Here is a 17,398-nt window from a genome sequence, read left to right as displayed (position 1 = left end):
CAGTTTCACCGAGACAACGCACCCGCACGTCGAGCTAACATTACGCAACAGTTTCTTCGTGATAACAACTTTGAAGTGATTGCTCATGCTCCCTACTCACCTGACCTGGCTCCTAGTGACTTTTGGCTTTTTCCGACAATGAAAGACACTCTCCGTGGCCGCACATTCACCAGCCGTGCTGCTATTGCCTCAGCGATTTTCCAGTGGTCAAAACAGACTCCTAATGAAGCCTTCGCCGCTGCCATGGAATCATGGCGTCAGTGTTGTGAAAAATGTGTACGTCTGCAGGACGATTACGTTGAGAAGAAACACCAGTTTCATCAATTTCAGGTGAGTAGTTAATTAGAAAAAAAATCGGAGGCCTTAGAACTTGAATGCACCTCGTAAATGTGCCCTCCCACGTTTCTTTTCCCAGGTGTCAGGGGTCATCTCTCGTGCACTCTCATGTCCGTCCTTGTTTTTTTTTCGTATGAAAATTTTGTCCTCATGGAATTAAGTACCTGAATTTCCTTCTGGAATTGCAGTCCCTCGGGTAGCACAAACACTGGTTCAAAAGGCCCTCAGTGTTACCTCCAGGATGGCCAAGTTTTCTCCCCCTTTTCCTTATGTTTTTCCTGTTGCATAGCATGAGATTTTTAAGTTAGTGATGATGATGCAGCCATGTATGTTACTAGAAGTAGAGATTATTTTGTTTTGTTTCCTCTTCTATTCTATTATCTTCGTCTGGTGTCTTTCATGTCGTCACGATCACAGTACGGTGTGGGGATTGGGGGGGTGGGCGGTGGTGCCAGAGTCCCTGTCAGGCAGAGTGCCTCTAGATTGCCTTTCGGTCTCGCGTGCCCTCGTTTCCCACATCCTGTTTCTGACCCTTGGTGCCGCCTCAACATTCCTTCTATCTCTTTGTTTGCCTGCTTTCCTTTCCCATCAGCTTAATCTCTACCATCTTGGATTGTGGGACTGATGACCTTGCTGTTTCCCACCCCCTCCCCTCCCCACGCCTCCCAATCACCAGAAGCAGTGGAATTCCACCCTGCTCTGCTCACTGATTGTGCACAAACATCTTTCCCGCAACCTCCGTGTCCTCTGTTCTGCCTCTCCCTCCCAATAAAAAAATGCTACGCCCTCGTACACTGCGCACAGCTCTGCTACCTGCCGAAAAGACCTCATAGGCCCGCCTGCACGCTCTCGCATCTCTGCAGAGGTACAGCGTCTCGTGTCGACGTGAGGACGAGTGGTCGGAAGTGACAGACAGTGAGCTCAGTCTAGTAAAGCCCACGACACGGTCGTGACGTACCTCTTCCGGCCGCTTCGACGGACTGAGGATCTCCTTACTCGTCTTCACGTAGACTCAGCCCTGTGATGCACAGCTTCTTGCTCCGGGCAGAGGACACTGCGATGTGCAGTGCTCGTGGTGTACAGACCACTATTTGCCACATTTTGTTAGTCTGAATTTTATTTTCCTATCGGAGGGTAGCGACAGATTTGCCGGCAGACCTGACCTCTATTTTAAGTGTCTTTCCAATAAATATGCTTAGAGTTTTAAAGTTTTGTGAAATGCCCAACATATTTTCCCAAGATTTGAGGGAGATGGTCTTAATGTGTTGTCATGGTGACTGGCTTACCCATGGTTCTGTAAGTGGTCAGCTGGGCATATTTGCCTGTGCTGTTGTTGTGGATCCTCTGTTATTTGTGTTTTAATTGCTAGTATAGCACCTTTCACCCTCTCTCCATTTTCTTGAGGTGTGAGACAGAGTGGTTGTGTGAGTGAGGTAGGAGTGGATGCACAAATGCCATTTTGGATGTTTTATTCTCACTGTGTGCAACAATTTTAACCATGTTCATTCCTTTTAAAATGTGCCAGGGTGCTGGTAACCTTGCCATTGAGTGCCTGTAAAGTCAGATTACACGCACGCACCCACATATACGCACGCACATATACGCATGATGTGTGTGTGTGTGTGTGTGTGTGTGTGTGTGTGTGTGTGTGTGTGTGCGTGTGGGGTACTCAATATCTGAAGGATTTGTCTGAAGACTGTCAGTGGAGGCCGCAGAGAGATGTGGCTATTCAAAAGGAGTCAATATGGAATAAGTTAGAGAGGCCCTGTTTTAGTGTATCCTTGTGATGTAATCCTTAAAACTTGTATATTTATGCAATGTTGATCCATTATTGATAATGGTTAAACCGATTGGAAGAGACAATAATTATGGTTTCAGCAACCGGATGCACCTGCAGTAATCTGAGTCTTCTGTAAAGCCGAATTGTCTGTCACTTTGTGGACGGCTGTGCGGCGCGGCGGGAATGGCAGAGGACAGATCCGAACGGGGCGAACCTCCGTCGAAGGTCCAACGTGACGGCGAGAGACCAGAGAGGGAGGTAGCGGTCGATGTGCACGGTATAAATATTAACCGGCTTCCAGATGAAATAATGATCAATATATTTTCCTCCCTCGGCTTTAACGAGCTCATAGACATTGTACAAAATGTTTGCTTGCGTTGGAGGCGACTGGCACATGACCCGACACTCTGGCTTGACAAGGAGTACATCGTCAGGGGAAGGTAAGTGGAGGTGCTGGCAGTTACCGTTCCGGTCGACTTTAGTCTGAATACTGCAAGTTCTCTTTTGTTTTATTAAATTTCAGTTTGTATTCGTACGACTAAATGACCGCTGGTTGTTTTGTATTTTAACTATGTTTCACCTTGTACATATGTTCTACACATTAAAACTGTATCATCAGAAATGATAGCAAATAATGAAATTTTACTTTTTGTGTATGTACGGTACTCGCTTAGCACCCACTCCTTTGCTCGTGTGGACTGTTAAGGTAAGCGCATTTTTTTTCTTATTTAATGGAATGTCTTTGCTGTCACAAATTACATCAGATTCTAAACTTTTCACTCTAATTGAGGCTGTACAAGTGTTATATTTCCTGAATGTATTTCTGACAAGAAATGAGGGGTTTTCCTCAATTGAGCCTTTTGATTTCTTGTGACAATATTTCGTCTCCTAACACATATTTGTTTGTATCCGGCTGAAAAGTGAAACATGAATTTCCATAGACTTAGTGTTAAAATTTTTTTCATTTAAGAAAATATTTTCTAAAAAATTATCTTTTCATTAATTCAACCCCTTTAGGATTGAATTTCCAAAAGCGGTAAAACGTGTTTTTTTTATTTCTAACTATGAAGCCAAATACAAATTTTTATTGATTTATCTTAATCTCCTTGCATAACGAAATATTAAAAAAATTCATCACGTGTTTTGCTCCCTTGGGGGTGGAATTTTGAACAGTCCTCTCGTAAATGACACACACAGAGCAAGGTCCACACATTCTCCAAATTTTAAGTTTATATCCTTAGTGGTTTGGGTTGGGCAGTGATGAGTCAGTGAATCAGCACGGGCCTATTTCACTCCCATAGTAGTTAAATTTTCAAAGACAGTGAAACACGGTGGTTTTTTAACTGAGTAGCCAAATATCAGTTTTCAAAGATTTAGCTATAAAAATGCATTGCTGTTGTAGTCTTCACTCTGAGTACCGGTTTGGTGCAGCTCTCCATGCTACTCTATCTTGTGTGTGTTTCTTCATCTCTGTGTAGCAATACGAGGGGTACCAAATTTGTTACAAAAGTCAGTAAATTACTCAGCGGACAGTATTTTTCAGTAAAGGTATTTCGTTCATTCCAGGCAAGTGTCGATTCGTTAAGTCATCGTCCAGACACAAGTTGACTGTAATCTGAATCTGTTTTAGCAAACTAATAATTTCTCTCAGGCAATAAAATTTTATTGATTATGAAATAAAAGCTCTTGAAGTTTATACAGAATTGGAAATGTTTAATTAGTAATTCCATACCTTAATTTATTTATTTAATATAAAGGTATTTTGAATTTTGTATGCATAAAAAAAGTGTGAATTCATGTGCGGCTTTTACTCGGAGACGAGTTACCAGTTAGAGTGCTAAAAGTGCGCATGTACAGTTCGCTGACCTATGTGGTGAATTTCATTTTGTGATCATGACCCAAATGGAGAGTAAATCCAGTTTCATTTAAACTTTATGTGAGATACACACATCACGTTATTAAAAGAGAGTCGTTTAGCCCATTAGGGAAAACTGAAACCTGCGCACTCGATTTGAAATATGTTACGTGCCAGTGCGTGATCGAGCTGTCCAGTAAATGGTGTACAATAGTTACAAATGTGTTTGGACTTACTGCACAAAGTTGGAAATTAATTTTGAGACAAGTGCCGATTTTGACAATAAATGAACCGAAAGTTTATTCAAAATATCAAGGTCTAGTTTTAATTGAGACATGTATCACCATGTTGATTACGTTGCCTAGCAACAGTGTAAAGCAGCTTAATTCATTAGAACGATTTGTGATCGCATGATAGTATGAGAGTGTTTTTCTTTCCCCATAAGTGCCAATAAACCTGCAGTCTCAAGAGCTAAATTATTAACAGTTGTGTAACTTCATTAATTGTCCTACACCTCTACAGAACTTGTATCGTCTCTTCACAAGAGGTCTCAAGAAACCAGGATAAACAAAAAGAAGAAAAAGACTAAAGAAGAGGCATCAGTATATCCGTATATCTACTGCAACCTACATCTTTCTGAATCTGCTTATTGTATTAACCTCTCTGCTCCCTCTACGATCTTTACCCCCCACACTTCCCTCAAATACTAAACTGATCTCTCAGAATGTGTCCTATCAGCCAATCCCTTCTTTTTGTCAAGTTGTCTCACTAATTCCTGGTCTACCCAATTCCATTCAGTACCACCTCATTAGTTGCACGATTGACCTATCTTATCTTCAGCATTCTTCTGTAGCACCACATTTCGAGAGCTTCTATTATCTTTTTCTCTGAACTGTTTATCGTCCACTTTTCATTTCCACACATGGTTACACTTAAATCTATATTCCGTGTTAACAACATTCTCTTTTTCAGAAATGCATTTCATGCCATTGCCAGTCTTCATTTTATATTCTCTCTGCTTTGACCATCATCAGTTATTTTGCTACCCAAATAGTAAAATTCTCCTACTACTTTGTGTCTCATTTTGTAATCTAATTCCCTGAGCATCGCCTGATTTAATTAGACTACATTCTATTATCCTCGTTTTGCTTTTGTTGACGATCATTGTATATCCTCCTCTCAAGATACTGTCCATTCACTTCAACTGCTCTTTCACGTCCTTTCCTGTCTTTGACAGAATTACAATGTCATGGACACAACTCAAAGTTTTCACTTCTTCTGCCTGAATATTAGTTTGTACTCCAAATTTTTCTTTTGTTTCCTTTACTGAATAACATCGGGGATAGGCTACAACCCTGACTCACTCCCTTCTCAACCACTGCTTCCCTTTGACACACCTGGACTCTTATAACTGCTATCTGGTTCCTGTGCAAATTGTAGATAGCCTTTCGCTCCCTATATTTTACCCCTGCTAACTTCAGAATTTCGACTAGTATTCAAGTAGTGCTCGGGTAGCTCAGTTGGTAAAGCACTTGCCCCCGAAAGGCAAAGGTCCCAAGTTCGAGTCTCGGTCCGGCACACAGTTTTAATCTGCCAGGAAGTTTCTTAGTATTCAAGTAAACATTGTCAAAGGCTTTCTCTAAGTCCACAAATGCTATAAATGTAAGTTTGCCTTTCCGTAACCTGTCTTAAAAGATAAGGGATCATTACCTCATGTTTTCGTTCATTTCTCCAGAATCAAAACCGATTTTCCCTGAGGTTTGCTTCTACCAGTTTCTCCGTTCTTCTGTGGAAAATTTGTGTTAGTATTTCGCAACCATGACGTATTAAATTGATTATTCAGTAATTTGCACACCTGTCAACAACAGCTTGCTTTAGAATAGGAATTATTGCATTCTTATTGAAGTCTGGGGTATTTTGCCTGTCTCATATATCTAGCACACCAGATGGAAGAGTTTTGTCATGCCTGGCTCTCCCAAGGCAATCGGTGGTTATCGAGGAATTCTATCTACTTCCATGGCCTTTTTTTGCCTTAGATATTTCAGAGCTTTGTCAAATTCCTCTTGCAGTATCATATCTCCCATCTTAGTTTCATCTGTGTCCACTTCCCTATGTATAATATTGCTTTAACGTTCATCTTCATTATATATACTCCATCAATCTTGCAGCTTTCCCGTTTTTTCTTAAGTCTTGTTTACCATCTGAGCTTTTGATATTCATGCAGGTGGTCCTCTTTTCCCTGAATGCCTCTTTAATTTTCCTGCAGGCATTATCTGTCTAGTGAAAAACACTTCTGAATCCTTACATGTATTGTCTGGCTATTCCTGCTAGCAATTTTGCACTTCCTGTGAATCTCAATTTTTAAACGTTTGCATTTCCTTTAATCTCCTTCATTTGCTGAATTTTTAAATTCTCTCTTGTCGTCAATTAAATTCAATATCTCTTGGTTATACAAGGATTCCTACTAGGCCCTTTTGCTGTAGCTATTTGAGCCCCTGCTGCCTTCACTATTTTCTCTTAAAACTATGCATTTATAGTCAACCATTGTATATTGCTCCCTCTGAACGTCTCAGCAACCTGTGGTTCTTTCAACTTATCCAGGTTCCTTCTCCTTAATTTCTTACCTTTTACCAATTTATTCAGTTTTAATCTACAATTCATAACCAATAAATTGTGGTCAGAAACTAAATCTGCCCTTGAAATGTCTTAAGAGTTTAAAATCTGGTTTCTAGATCTCTGTCTAGTCGTCATATAATCGATCTGAAACCTTCCAGTGCTCCAGGTGTCTTCCATGTATACAACCTTCTTTTATGATTCTTCAACAAAGTGGTAGCAATGATTAAATTATGCTCTGTGCAAAATTTTACCAGGTGCCTTCTTCTTCCATTCTTTTCTCCTAGTCCATATTCATCTACTTTTCTCCTTCTCTTCGTTTTATGACTATTAAACTCCAGTCCCATATCATGATTAAATTTTCCTGTCCTTTAACTATCTGAATAATTTCTTTTATCTCATTGTATATTTCTTCAATCTCTTCATCTGCAGAGCTAGTTGGCATGCAAACTACTTCTGCTGTGGTAGATGTAGCTTCGTGTCTGTCTCGGCTATGATAATACGTTCACTATGCTGTCCATAGTAGCTTAGCCGCATTCCTATTTTTCTCATTCATTATTAACCTTCTCCTTCTGGTCAGGTGAATACAGGGTTATAAATACAAAATAGAAATGCATACACAATGAAATACAGGGTGAGCACAGTCTTGCCCTGATTATAAAAATTTATAACAGAATAACTGTTTGACATAATAAGTTACATTTGATGCTGTTACATAGGTTAGTGTTACTAGTTTTTTTAAAGACCACTTACGTTAGTAAACCTCAATGTGTGCTCCCTTGGTAGCTCGGAGAATGTCGAGGCGATATTCCAGATCCCGCCAGGTGTTTCGTAACGTGTGTTCTGTCACAGTACCCACAACAGCTTGTATCCTAGCCTTCAGTTTGTCGTCATCAGCAACTGGTGTGACGAAGAGATGCCTTGATATAGCCCCATCAAAACAAAAGTCAAGGGGTGTAATGTCTGAAGAGGGGAGTAATGTCTGGATCGGTGGATTGGAAGGAATGGTCAAACACCCTGGCCACCCCGCTCTCCAAACATTACGCCCCTTAACTTTTTTAATTCTGGGGCTATATCAAGGACAGCGCCTTCGTCACACCAGCTGCTGACGTCGACGAACTGAAGGCTAGGATACAAGCTGCTGTGGGTACTTTGACAGAGCACTCATTACGAAACACCTGGCGGAAAATGGAATACCGCCTCGACATTCTCAGAGCTACCAAGGAAGCACACGTTGAGGTTTACTAACATAAGTGGTCTTAAAAAAAAACTTAATAACACTAACCTATGTAATGGCATCAAATGTAAATTATAATGTCAAACGGTTATTCTGTAATAAATTGTTATTATCAGGGCAAGACTTTGTGCTCACCTAGTATATTCATAAGACACTTAACCCCTGCTTTTACTTGCTTAGGGGTCGTACTTAATAGTGAAACAGTTTTATTTATTTTCAAAAAATCTTTCACTCCCAATAGGGGTAAATTTTTTTTTTTTCAAAACTTCTGAAACACAAATCTCTGACTGAGAAACAAGTGCCTTAAGAGCAACAAATTTTCAGAAAACCTTTCACTACCTATTTCGTCCCCCTTAGGGGTGGAATTTCAAAAACTCCCTTGTCAAATAATGCCTACAATATAAGATCAACATCCTCTTCAAATTTCAAGTTTCTATTCTGTGTGGTTGTGACCGGGTGATGATGATTCAGCGAGTCATTCTATCAGTACATTGCCTTTTGTATATAGAGATAATGGAAAGAATACGTGACGATTAAATTTACCCTTGATGCGGGGCTGTACAGGATGCGACATTTAGTGCGCACAGCAGCCATTATGGCATCAACAACGGCTCTGAACTGGTTCGGCACTGAATCAGCTGAGCTTGAATAAGAGATACGGGTGCATCAGTTGTAGAGACGTGAGCCGGTCGGTGTGGCCGTGCGGTTCTAAGCGCTTCAGTTTGGAACCATGTGACCGCTATGGTCGCAGGTTCGAATCCTGCCTCAGGCCTGGATGTGTGTGATGATGTCCTTAGGTTAGTTATGTTTAAGTAGTTCTAACAAGGGGAAGCCGCCATTTGTGAAATTCAGATTCGGTTCATACTGCGCATAACAAAAGCTCATGGCCAGAGGTGTAATGTGGCAAAGCACCAAGATGCACTTCTCAGCCATTGTTGAGAAAATCGACAGTTAAAAGAAACCGTTGCGATGAAATACTCTCTATGATTAATAATTTTCTATAGCGTTGTGGCGCAGCAGTAAAGGCTCGGGTTTGTAATCCGAAGGTCGCCGGATCGAATCTTGCGCCATGCTACCATTTTTTTTAGTATTTGTTTTTTGTAATTAAAATACGTCTTCCGTTAACTATACGTGGTAAACATAATGAAGACAATTAATAACATTTGTGAAATACAACTTCGTTTGCGGAAAACATAATCATGTTCGAAGTCGCCAGTTTTTCCACGACAAACGACTTTCAACAACTTATTATATGCATAATTGTTGTAACTGATTGCCGGGAATATATATATATATAGTGTGTGTGTGTGTGTGTGTGTGTGTGTGTGTGTGTGTGTGTGTGTGTGTGTGTGTGTGCGCGAGTGTGTGTGTGTGCGAGTGTATACCCGTCCTTTTTTCCCCCTAAGGTAAGTCTTTCCGCTCCCGGGATTGGAATGACTCCTTACTCTCTCCCTTAAAACCCACATCATTTCGACTTTTCCCTCTCCTTCCCTCTTTCCTGATGAGGCAACAGTTTGTTGCGAAAGCTTGAATTTTGTGTCTATGTATGTGCCTGTTTGTGTTTCTATCGACCTGCCAGCGCTTTCGTATAGTAAGTCACATCATCTTTGTTTTTATTTTTTTACATTCCACGTGGAAAAATATATCTAAAAACACAGATGATGTGACTTACCGAACGAAAGTGCTGGCAGGTCGATAGACACACAAACATACACATGAAATTCAAGCTTTGGCAACAAACTGTTGCCTCATCAGGAAAGAGGGAAGGAGAGGGAAAGACGAAAGGATGTGGGTTTTAAGGGAGAGGGTAAGGAGTCATTCCAATCCCGGGAGCGGAAAGACTTACCTTAGGGGGAAAAAAGGACGGGTATACACTCTCTCTCGCGCGCGCGCGCTCTCACACACACATATCCATCCACACATCTACAGACACAAGCACACACATTTAAAGACAAAGAGTTTGGGCAGAGATGTCAGTCGAGGCAGAAGTGCAGAGGCAAAGATGTTGTTGAATGACAGGTGAGGTATGAGTGGCGGCAACTTGAAATTAGCGGAGATTGAGGCCTGGTGGATAACGGGAAGAGAGGATATATTGAAGAGCAAGTTCCCATCTCCGGAGTTCGGATAGGTTGGTGTTAGTGGGAAGTATCCAGATAACCCAGATGGTGTAACACTGTGCCCAGATGTGCTGGCTGTGCACCAAGGCATGTTTAGCCACAGGGTGATCCTCATTACCAACAAACACTGTCTGCCTGTGTCCATTCATGCGAATGGACAGTTTGTTGCTGGTCATTCCCACATAGAATGCATCACAGTGTAGGCAGGTCAGTTGGTAGATCACGTGGGTGCTTTCACACATGGCTGTGCCTTTGATCGTGTATACCTTCCGGATTACAGGACTGGAGTAGGTGGTGGTGGGATGGTGCATGGGACAGGTTTTACACCGGGCGCAGTTACAAGGGTAGGAGCCAGAGGGTAGGGAAGGTGGTTTGGGGATTTCATAGGGATGAACTAAGAGGTTACGAAGGTTGGGTGGACAGCGGAAAGACACTCTTGGTGGAGTGGGGAGGATTTCGTGAAGGATGGATCTCATTTCAGGGCAGGATTTGAGGAAGTCGTATCCCTGCTGGAGAGCCACATTCAGAATCTGATCCAGTCCCGGAAAGTATCCTGTCACAAGTGGGGCACTTTTGTGGTTCTTCTGTGGGAGGTTCTGGGTTTGAGAGGATGAGGAAGTGGCTCTGGTTATTTGCTTCTGTACCAGGTTGGGAGGGTAGTTGCGGGATGCGAAAGCTGTTGTCAGGTTGTTGGTGTAATGCTTCAGGGATTCCGGACTGGAGCAGATTCGTTTGCCACGAAGACCTAGGCTGTAGGGAAGGGACCGTTTGATGTGGAATGGGTGGCAGCTGTCGTAATGGAGGTACTGTTGCTTGTTGGTGGGTTTGATGTGGACGGATGTGTGAAGCTGGCCATTGGACAGGTGGAGGTCAACATCAAGGAAAGTGGCATGGGATTTGGAGTAGGACCAGGTGAATCTGATGGAACCAAAGGAGTTGAGGTTGGAGAGGAAATTCTGGAGTTCTTCTTCACTGTGAGTCCAGATCATGAAGATGTCATCAATAAATCTGTACCAGATTTTGGGTTGGCAGGCCTGGGTAACCAAGAAGGCATCCTCTAAGCGACCCATGAATAGGTTGGCGTACGAAGGGGCCATCCTGGTACCCATGGCTGTTCCCTTTAATTGTTGGTATGTCTGGCCTTCAAAAGTGAAGAAGTTGTGGGTCAGGATGAAGCTGGCTAAGGTAATGAGGAAAGAGGTTTTAGGTAGGGTGGCAGGTGATCGGCGTGAAAGGAAGTGCTCCATCCCAGCGAGGCCCTGGACGTGCAGGATATTTGTGTATAAGGAAGTGGCATCAATGGTTACAAGGATGGTTTCTGGGGGTAACGGATTGGGTAAGGATTCCAGGCGTTCGAGAAAGTGGTTTGTGTCTTTGATGAAGGATGGCAGACTGCACGTAATGGGTTGAAGGTGTTGATCTACGTAGGCAGAGATACGTTCTGTGGGGGCTTGGTAACCAGCTACAGTGGGGCGGCCGGGATGATTGGGTTTGTGAGTTTTAGGAAGAAGGTAGAAGGTAGGGGTGCGGGGTGTCGGTGGGGTCAGGAATGTTTCCCTCTATTATAACCATATATATATAATATATATAAAATTACAAAAAACAAATACTAAAAAAAAAAGTTTCGTGGCGCGAGATTCGATCCAGCGACCTTCGGATTACGAACCCGAGCGCTTACTACTGCGCCACAACGCTGTAGAAAACTATTAATCGTAGAGAGTATTTCACCGCAACGGTTTCTTTTAACTGTCGATTTTCTCGACAACGGCTGAGAAGTGCATCTGGGTGCTTTGCCACATTACACCTCTGGCCATGAGCTTTTATTATGCGCAGTATGAATCGAATCTGAATTTCGCAATTGGCGGCCTGCCCTTGTAAGTTCTAGGGGACTGATGACCTCAGAAGTTAAGTCCCATAGTGCTCAGAGCCATTTGAATCATAGAGACGTGAGTGGTGCAATGCCAGTCCTTCGGCAAGTAATGACCAGATGATTTCAGAGTGTGAGACATGTACGGAACATGCCAGAGAGTCAACAATGAAACACCCTTTGTACTGAGATGGGTCAGAGCAGCATGAGCAACTTACAGCCACCAGTTTTGCTATGTCAGAAATGTGATGGCTAATGCCAAAATTACCAGGTGATTGTGCTTTATGCTCGGCAGGACCCACAGTATCATGCCAGCTACTGGATCTACGTGCAAATGCAAACTGGGAATACACTGAAGTCGCAAAAATTGTGGAATATCACCTAATATCTTGTCTGACAAAGGCACGAGCTCGACAAGTCGGAAGTCCCCTGCAGAAATATTGAGCCGTGCCTTAGCCGTCCGTTGGTGTTGCCAGTGCAGGATTTTGTGCACGAACTGACCTTTAGATTATGTCCCTAAATGTTTGATGGTATTCATTTCGGGTGATTTGGTTGGCCAAATCATACACTCAAATTGTCCTTAATGTTCTTCAAACCAATTGCAAACAACTGTGGCCCGGTGACATAGTGCATTGTCATCCGTAAAAATTGCATAATTGTTTGGGAATGTGAAGTCCATGAATGGCTGCAAACGGCCTCCAGGTAGTCGAACATAACCATGTCCAGTTAATGAACAATTCAGTTGGACCAGATGTCCCAATCCATTCCATGTAAACGCAGCCAACACCATTATGGAGCCACCACCAGCTTGCAACGTGCCTTGTTCACAACCTGCATATATGACTTCGTGGGATCCACACTGCCCTTGAAACCTACAATAAGCGTCTTCTGACTGGTTTGATGTGGCCCACCACGAATTCCCTCATGTGCCAACCTCTTCATCTCAGAATAGCATTTGCAACCTACATCCTCAATTATTTGCTGGATGTATTCCAATCTCTGTCTTCCTCTACAGTTTTTGCCCTCTATAGCTTCCTGTAGTACCATAGATGTCACTTCCCAATGTCTTAACATATGTCCCTTCTGCTTGCCATTGTTTTCCACATATTCCTTTCCTCTCCGATTCTGCGCAGAAGCTCTTCATTTCTTACCTTATCAGTCCACCTAATTTTCAATATTTATCTATAGCACCACATCTCAAATGTTTAGATTCTCTTCTGTTTTGGTTTTTCCACAGTCTATATGTCACTATTATACAATGCTGTGCTCCAAACGTACATTCTCAGAAATTTCTTCTTCAAATTAAGGCCTATGTTTGATACGAGCAGACTTTTCTTGGCCAGGAGTGCTCTATTTGTCAGTGTTAGTCTGCTTTTGATGTCCTCCTTGTTCTGTCTGTCACAGGTTTTTTGCTGTCTAGATAGTAGAATTCCTTAACTTCATCTACTTCATGACCATCAATCCCGGTGTTACATTTCTTGCTGTTCTCATTTCTGCTACTTCTGATTGCTTTTGTCTTCCTTTGATTCTGTACTCATACGATTGTTCATTCCATTCAACAGATCATGTAATTTTTCTTCACTTTCATTGAGGATAGCAATCATCATCATCATCATAAAGATTTCCTTACAGCGAGCCGGGTAGGAACTTTGTGAATGATATGCCTCCTTTGGTTTCTGTCCTGGTGTAGCTTTTCCTTCTCCACTATATTCCATGTTACTCCTCTCCTCTTATCTTTCTTAACCTGGTCTGTCCATCTCTTTCTAGGCCACCCAATTGGTCTTCTTCCTGTTACCTCCATCTCCAAATACTGGTGTGGAGTTAGTCAGGTGCATTTGCTTCACATGACTGAATCACTTCAATCTCAAAGCACTTATTCTCTTATCTGTAGCCAATGTCACTTGCAGGTCTCTCCTTACATAATCATTCCTGTCTCTCTCTCTCTCTCTCTCTCCTAGTCTTTTGTAGAGCTGATCTGAGGAACTTCATTTCACATGTGTGTATTTGACTCTCTTCTCTCTCATTTATGACACAGGCCTCTAGACTATACATTATGATTGGCAGGAGATAAGTTTTATACATGGTCTGTTTGGCTCTACGACGGACTTCCTTGTCCCAGATTAGATTTCGTACTTGGTGGAAGAAGCTAGATCCTTTTGTTATTCTGTTTAAGACTTCTAGTTTGGAACTTCCATCGTGCAATATAATGCTACTCAGATAACTGAAGCTTTTCACGCATTCAACCTTCTCCCCCTTCAGTATGATGTGACAAGGTGTGGGTGTCCTGCTCATCTTCATTGCCACTGTCTTGTTCCTACTCACAGTTAACTTGAAATTTTTAAATTTTGTGTTGCGGCAATCTAGTCTCTTCTGAACCTCCATTTCCGTCTCTCCCCAAATGGCGATGTTATCAGAAAAAAGAAAAGCGTTGAGATCCTCATTTTCTTCTTCCTTGATTTCTTTCATGGTTGTGTCCATAAGTGTAATGAAAAGTAAAGGGGAGAGTGAACTGCCTTGCTGAACACCTCTCTCTGTCTTAAACCATTTTGATCTTCCACCTCCTACTTGTACACTGCTCTCACAACCATCGACAGCATCTGGACTTTTTAAATTAATGAATCAGGAACATTATGTTTTCTCAAGCATTCCCATATTTTATCCGTTGGTACACTGTCATATGCTTTTTCTAAATCCACGAATACTACTATCAAGTCCTTTCCTTTTTCCCAATATTTCTCCATTAACTAACGGAGGGAGAAAATGCAATCTGTTGTTACCGTACTGCAATGTCATCAGCAAATCATATCATTGAAATCCTTTAACGTTGAATTTTAATTCGACTCCTGAACCTTTTATTTCCACCATTGCTTCTTCGATGTACAGGTTGAATAGTAGGGGCGAAAAACTATGTCCGTGTCTTACACGCTCTTTAATCTGAGCACTTTGTTCTTGGTCGTCCACTCTTATAATTCCCTCTTAGCTCTTGTACGTATTTTATATTACCTCTCTCTCCTTATAGATTACCTCTATTTCTCCTAGAATTTTGATCATCTTGCACCATTATAAATTGTCGAATGCTTTTCCAGGTCAACAAATCCTATCTTTAGTCTTGCTTCCATTATCAACCTTAACATCAGGATTGCCTCTCTGGTGCCTTTCCTTTGCTGAAGCCAAACTGATAGTCATTGGATACATCCTCAATTTTCTTTTCCATTCTTCTGTATATTGAATGCATGAGCTGTTATAAGCTAATTGTGAGATAGTTCTTGCACTTGTTAAATCTTGTGGTCTTCGGAATTGTGTGGATGATATTTTTCGAAAGTCAGATTGTATGTTGCCAGACTCATATGTTTTACATACCAACGTGAACAGTGATTTTGTTGCCTCTTCCTCCAATTATTTTAGAAATTCTGATGGAATGTTATCTATCCCTTCTGCCTTATTTGATCTTAAGTCCTCCAAAGTTCTTTTAAATTCTAATACTGGATCCCCTATCTCTTCTAAATTGACTCCTGTTCCTTCTATCACATCAGACAAATCTTCCCCCTCATAGAGGCTTTCAATGTATTCTTTGCACCTATCTGCTCTCTCCTCTGCATTTAACAGTGGAATTCCCGTTGCACTCTTAATGTTATCACCTTTGCTTTTATTGTCACCAAAGGTTGGTTTGACTTTCCGGTTTGCTGATTCAGTCCTAATGACAATCATTTATTTTTCGATTTCTTCACATTTTTCATGCAGCTATTTTGTCTTAGCTTCCCTGCACTTCCTATTTATTTAATTCCTCAGCGATTTGTCGTTTTGTATTCCTGAATTTCCCTGAACATTTTTGTACTAACTTCTTTCATCCATCAGCTGAAGTATTTCTTCTTTACCCATGGTTTATCCGCAGTTACCTTCTGTGTATGTACTTTTCCTTTTTCAACTTTTGTGATTGCTCTTCTTGGAGATGTCCATTCTGCTTCAACTGTACTGCCAACTGAGCTATTCCTTATTTCTATATCTATAGTCTTAGAGAACTTAAAGCATATCTCATCATTCCCCAGTACTTCCTTATCCAACTTCTTTGTGCATTGATTCTTCCTGACTAATGTCTTAAGCTTTGGCCTACTCTTCATCACTTCTACATTGATTTGAGTCTATGTCAGTTCCAGGGTACACCATGCAATCCAGTATCTGATTTCGGAATCTCTGTCCAACCATCAAGCAATCTAACTGAACCCTTCCCATATCACCTGGCCTTTTCCAAGTACACCTTCTCCTCTTGTGATTCTTCAACAGAGTATTTGCTATTACTATCTGCAACTTATTACAGAACTTTCTCCCCTCTCGTTCCTTGTCCCAAGCCCATATTCTCCTGTAACCCTTTCTTCTTCTCCCTCTACAACCACATTCCAGTTCTCCATGACTATTAGATTTTCATCTCTCTTTACATACTGTGTTACCCTTTCAGTATTCTCATATACTTTTTGTATCTCATCATCTTCAGCTTGTTGCATCAGCATGTTTACCTGAACTATCGTTGCCGGTGTGGGTTTGCTGTCAATTCTGATGAGAACAATCCCATCAGTGAACTGTTCACAGTAATACACTGTTTGCCTTCCTGTTCATAACGAATCCTGCCCCCTGTTACACCATTTTATGCTGCTGTTATTATCCTATACTCGTCTGACCAGAAATCCTTGTCGTCTTTCTATTTCAATTTACTGACCCCCTACTATGTCTATATTTAACCTTTGCATTTCCCTTTTCAGATTTTCTAGCTTCCCTACCACATTCAAGCTTCTAATATTCTGTGCCTCAACTTCTCCTTTCTTTGGTTATTCAATATTTTTTTTGTGGTCACCTCCACTTCAGCAATCCCCTCCCAGAGATCTGAATGGGGGACTATTCCGGAACCATTTTGCAAATGGATAGATCATCATGACACTTCTTCAGTAACAGGCCACACATTCTGTGGATACATGTTATGTGTCTTCAATGCAGTGGTCCCACTACCTTCTGCACCATCATTCCGTTGATCTTTGCTGATTCTTCTGCCTATAGGGGCAGAGAGTTCAAGTGAGTGCACTGTACCTCTGTCTGCTCCTCTGCCCTCTTTGACAAGGCCATTGGCAGAATGAGGGTGACTTCTTATGCCAGAAGTCTTCGGCCATGAATGCTGATTAATAATCAAAATTTAACCTCTTCAGTTCCGAAGATAAACAAAGAATGGAAAAATGTTTGTTGCTTTTTTTTTGGTGCATCTGATGTCAAAGTAACACAAAAAAACTAATTTTGAAATTTTATTTTATATAATGTTTGAGTAATTGAATGTACACACGTGTGTACATTGTGTCTCAACAGAGAAAAAAATGCCGATCTCATAGTATTTTCATATTTTTATTACCAATGAAAAATGTACACATTACTTCTCATTTTTATGTACACATTACATTTTATGAACACATTACTTCTCATGTTTATGGAATTTAGCAAAACAATTGTTTTTTAATACGCACAAATAAACTTTGCACTTTTTACACATTATGCGGGAACGTGACTTGCACCCTGGTAACCGACACCTTGAGGCAAAACTACTCTCAATATATTC

The 17,398-nt window shown here is 41.4% G+C and overlaps 1 protein-coding gene across 3 annotated transcripts in view; it reads left to right on the top strand.

The window, feature by feature from the left end:
• The window catches only part of LOC126428057 (uncharacterized), a 168,827-nt gene that overhangs the window by 16,965 nt on the left and 134,464 nt on the right, over positions 1-17,398 (top strand). Inside the window, exon 2 of one of the 3 annotated variants that reach the window (XM_050089933.1) lies at positions 2,215-2,556. The exons of 1 other annotated variant lie outside the window; for it this stretch is intronic. In XM_050089933.1, coding sequence (XP_049945890.1) covers positions 2,300-2,556 — 257 coding nt within the window. In that variant the 5' untranslated portion in view covers positions 2,215-2,299. Of the gene's footprint in view, positions 1-2,214; positions 2,557-17,398 lie in introns of those variants that run through there. One more of the 3 variants, XM_050089935.1, reaches the window with a different exon arrangement.

Source organism: Schistocerca serialis, chromosome 12 (assembly GCF_023864345.2).
Source record: "Schistocerca serialis cubense isolate TAMUIC-IGC-003099 chromosome 12, iqSchSeri2.2, whole genome shotgun sequence".
NCBI classification, from domain to species: Eukaryota; Metazoa; Arthropoda; class Insecta; order Orthoptera; family Acrididae; genus Schistocerca; species Schistocerca serialis.
The sequence above is the reverse complement of the archived record's forward strand: the minus strand, read 5'-3'. Positions and strand labels throughout refer to the sequence as shown.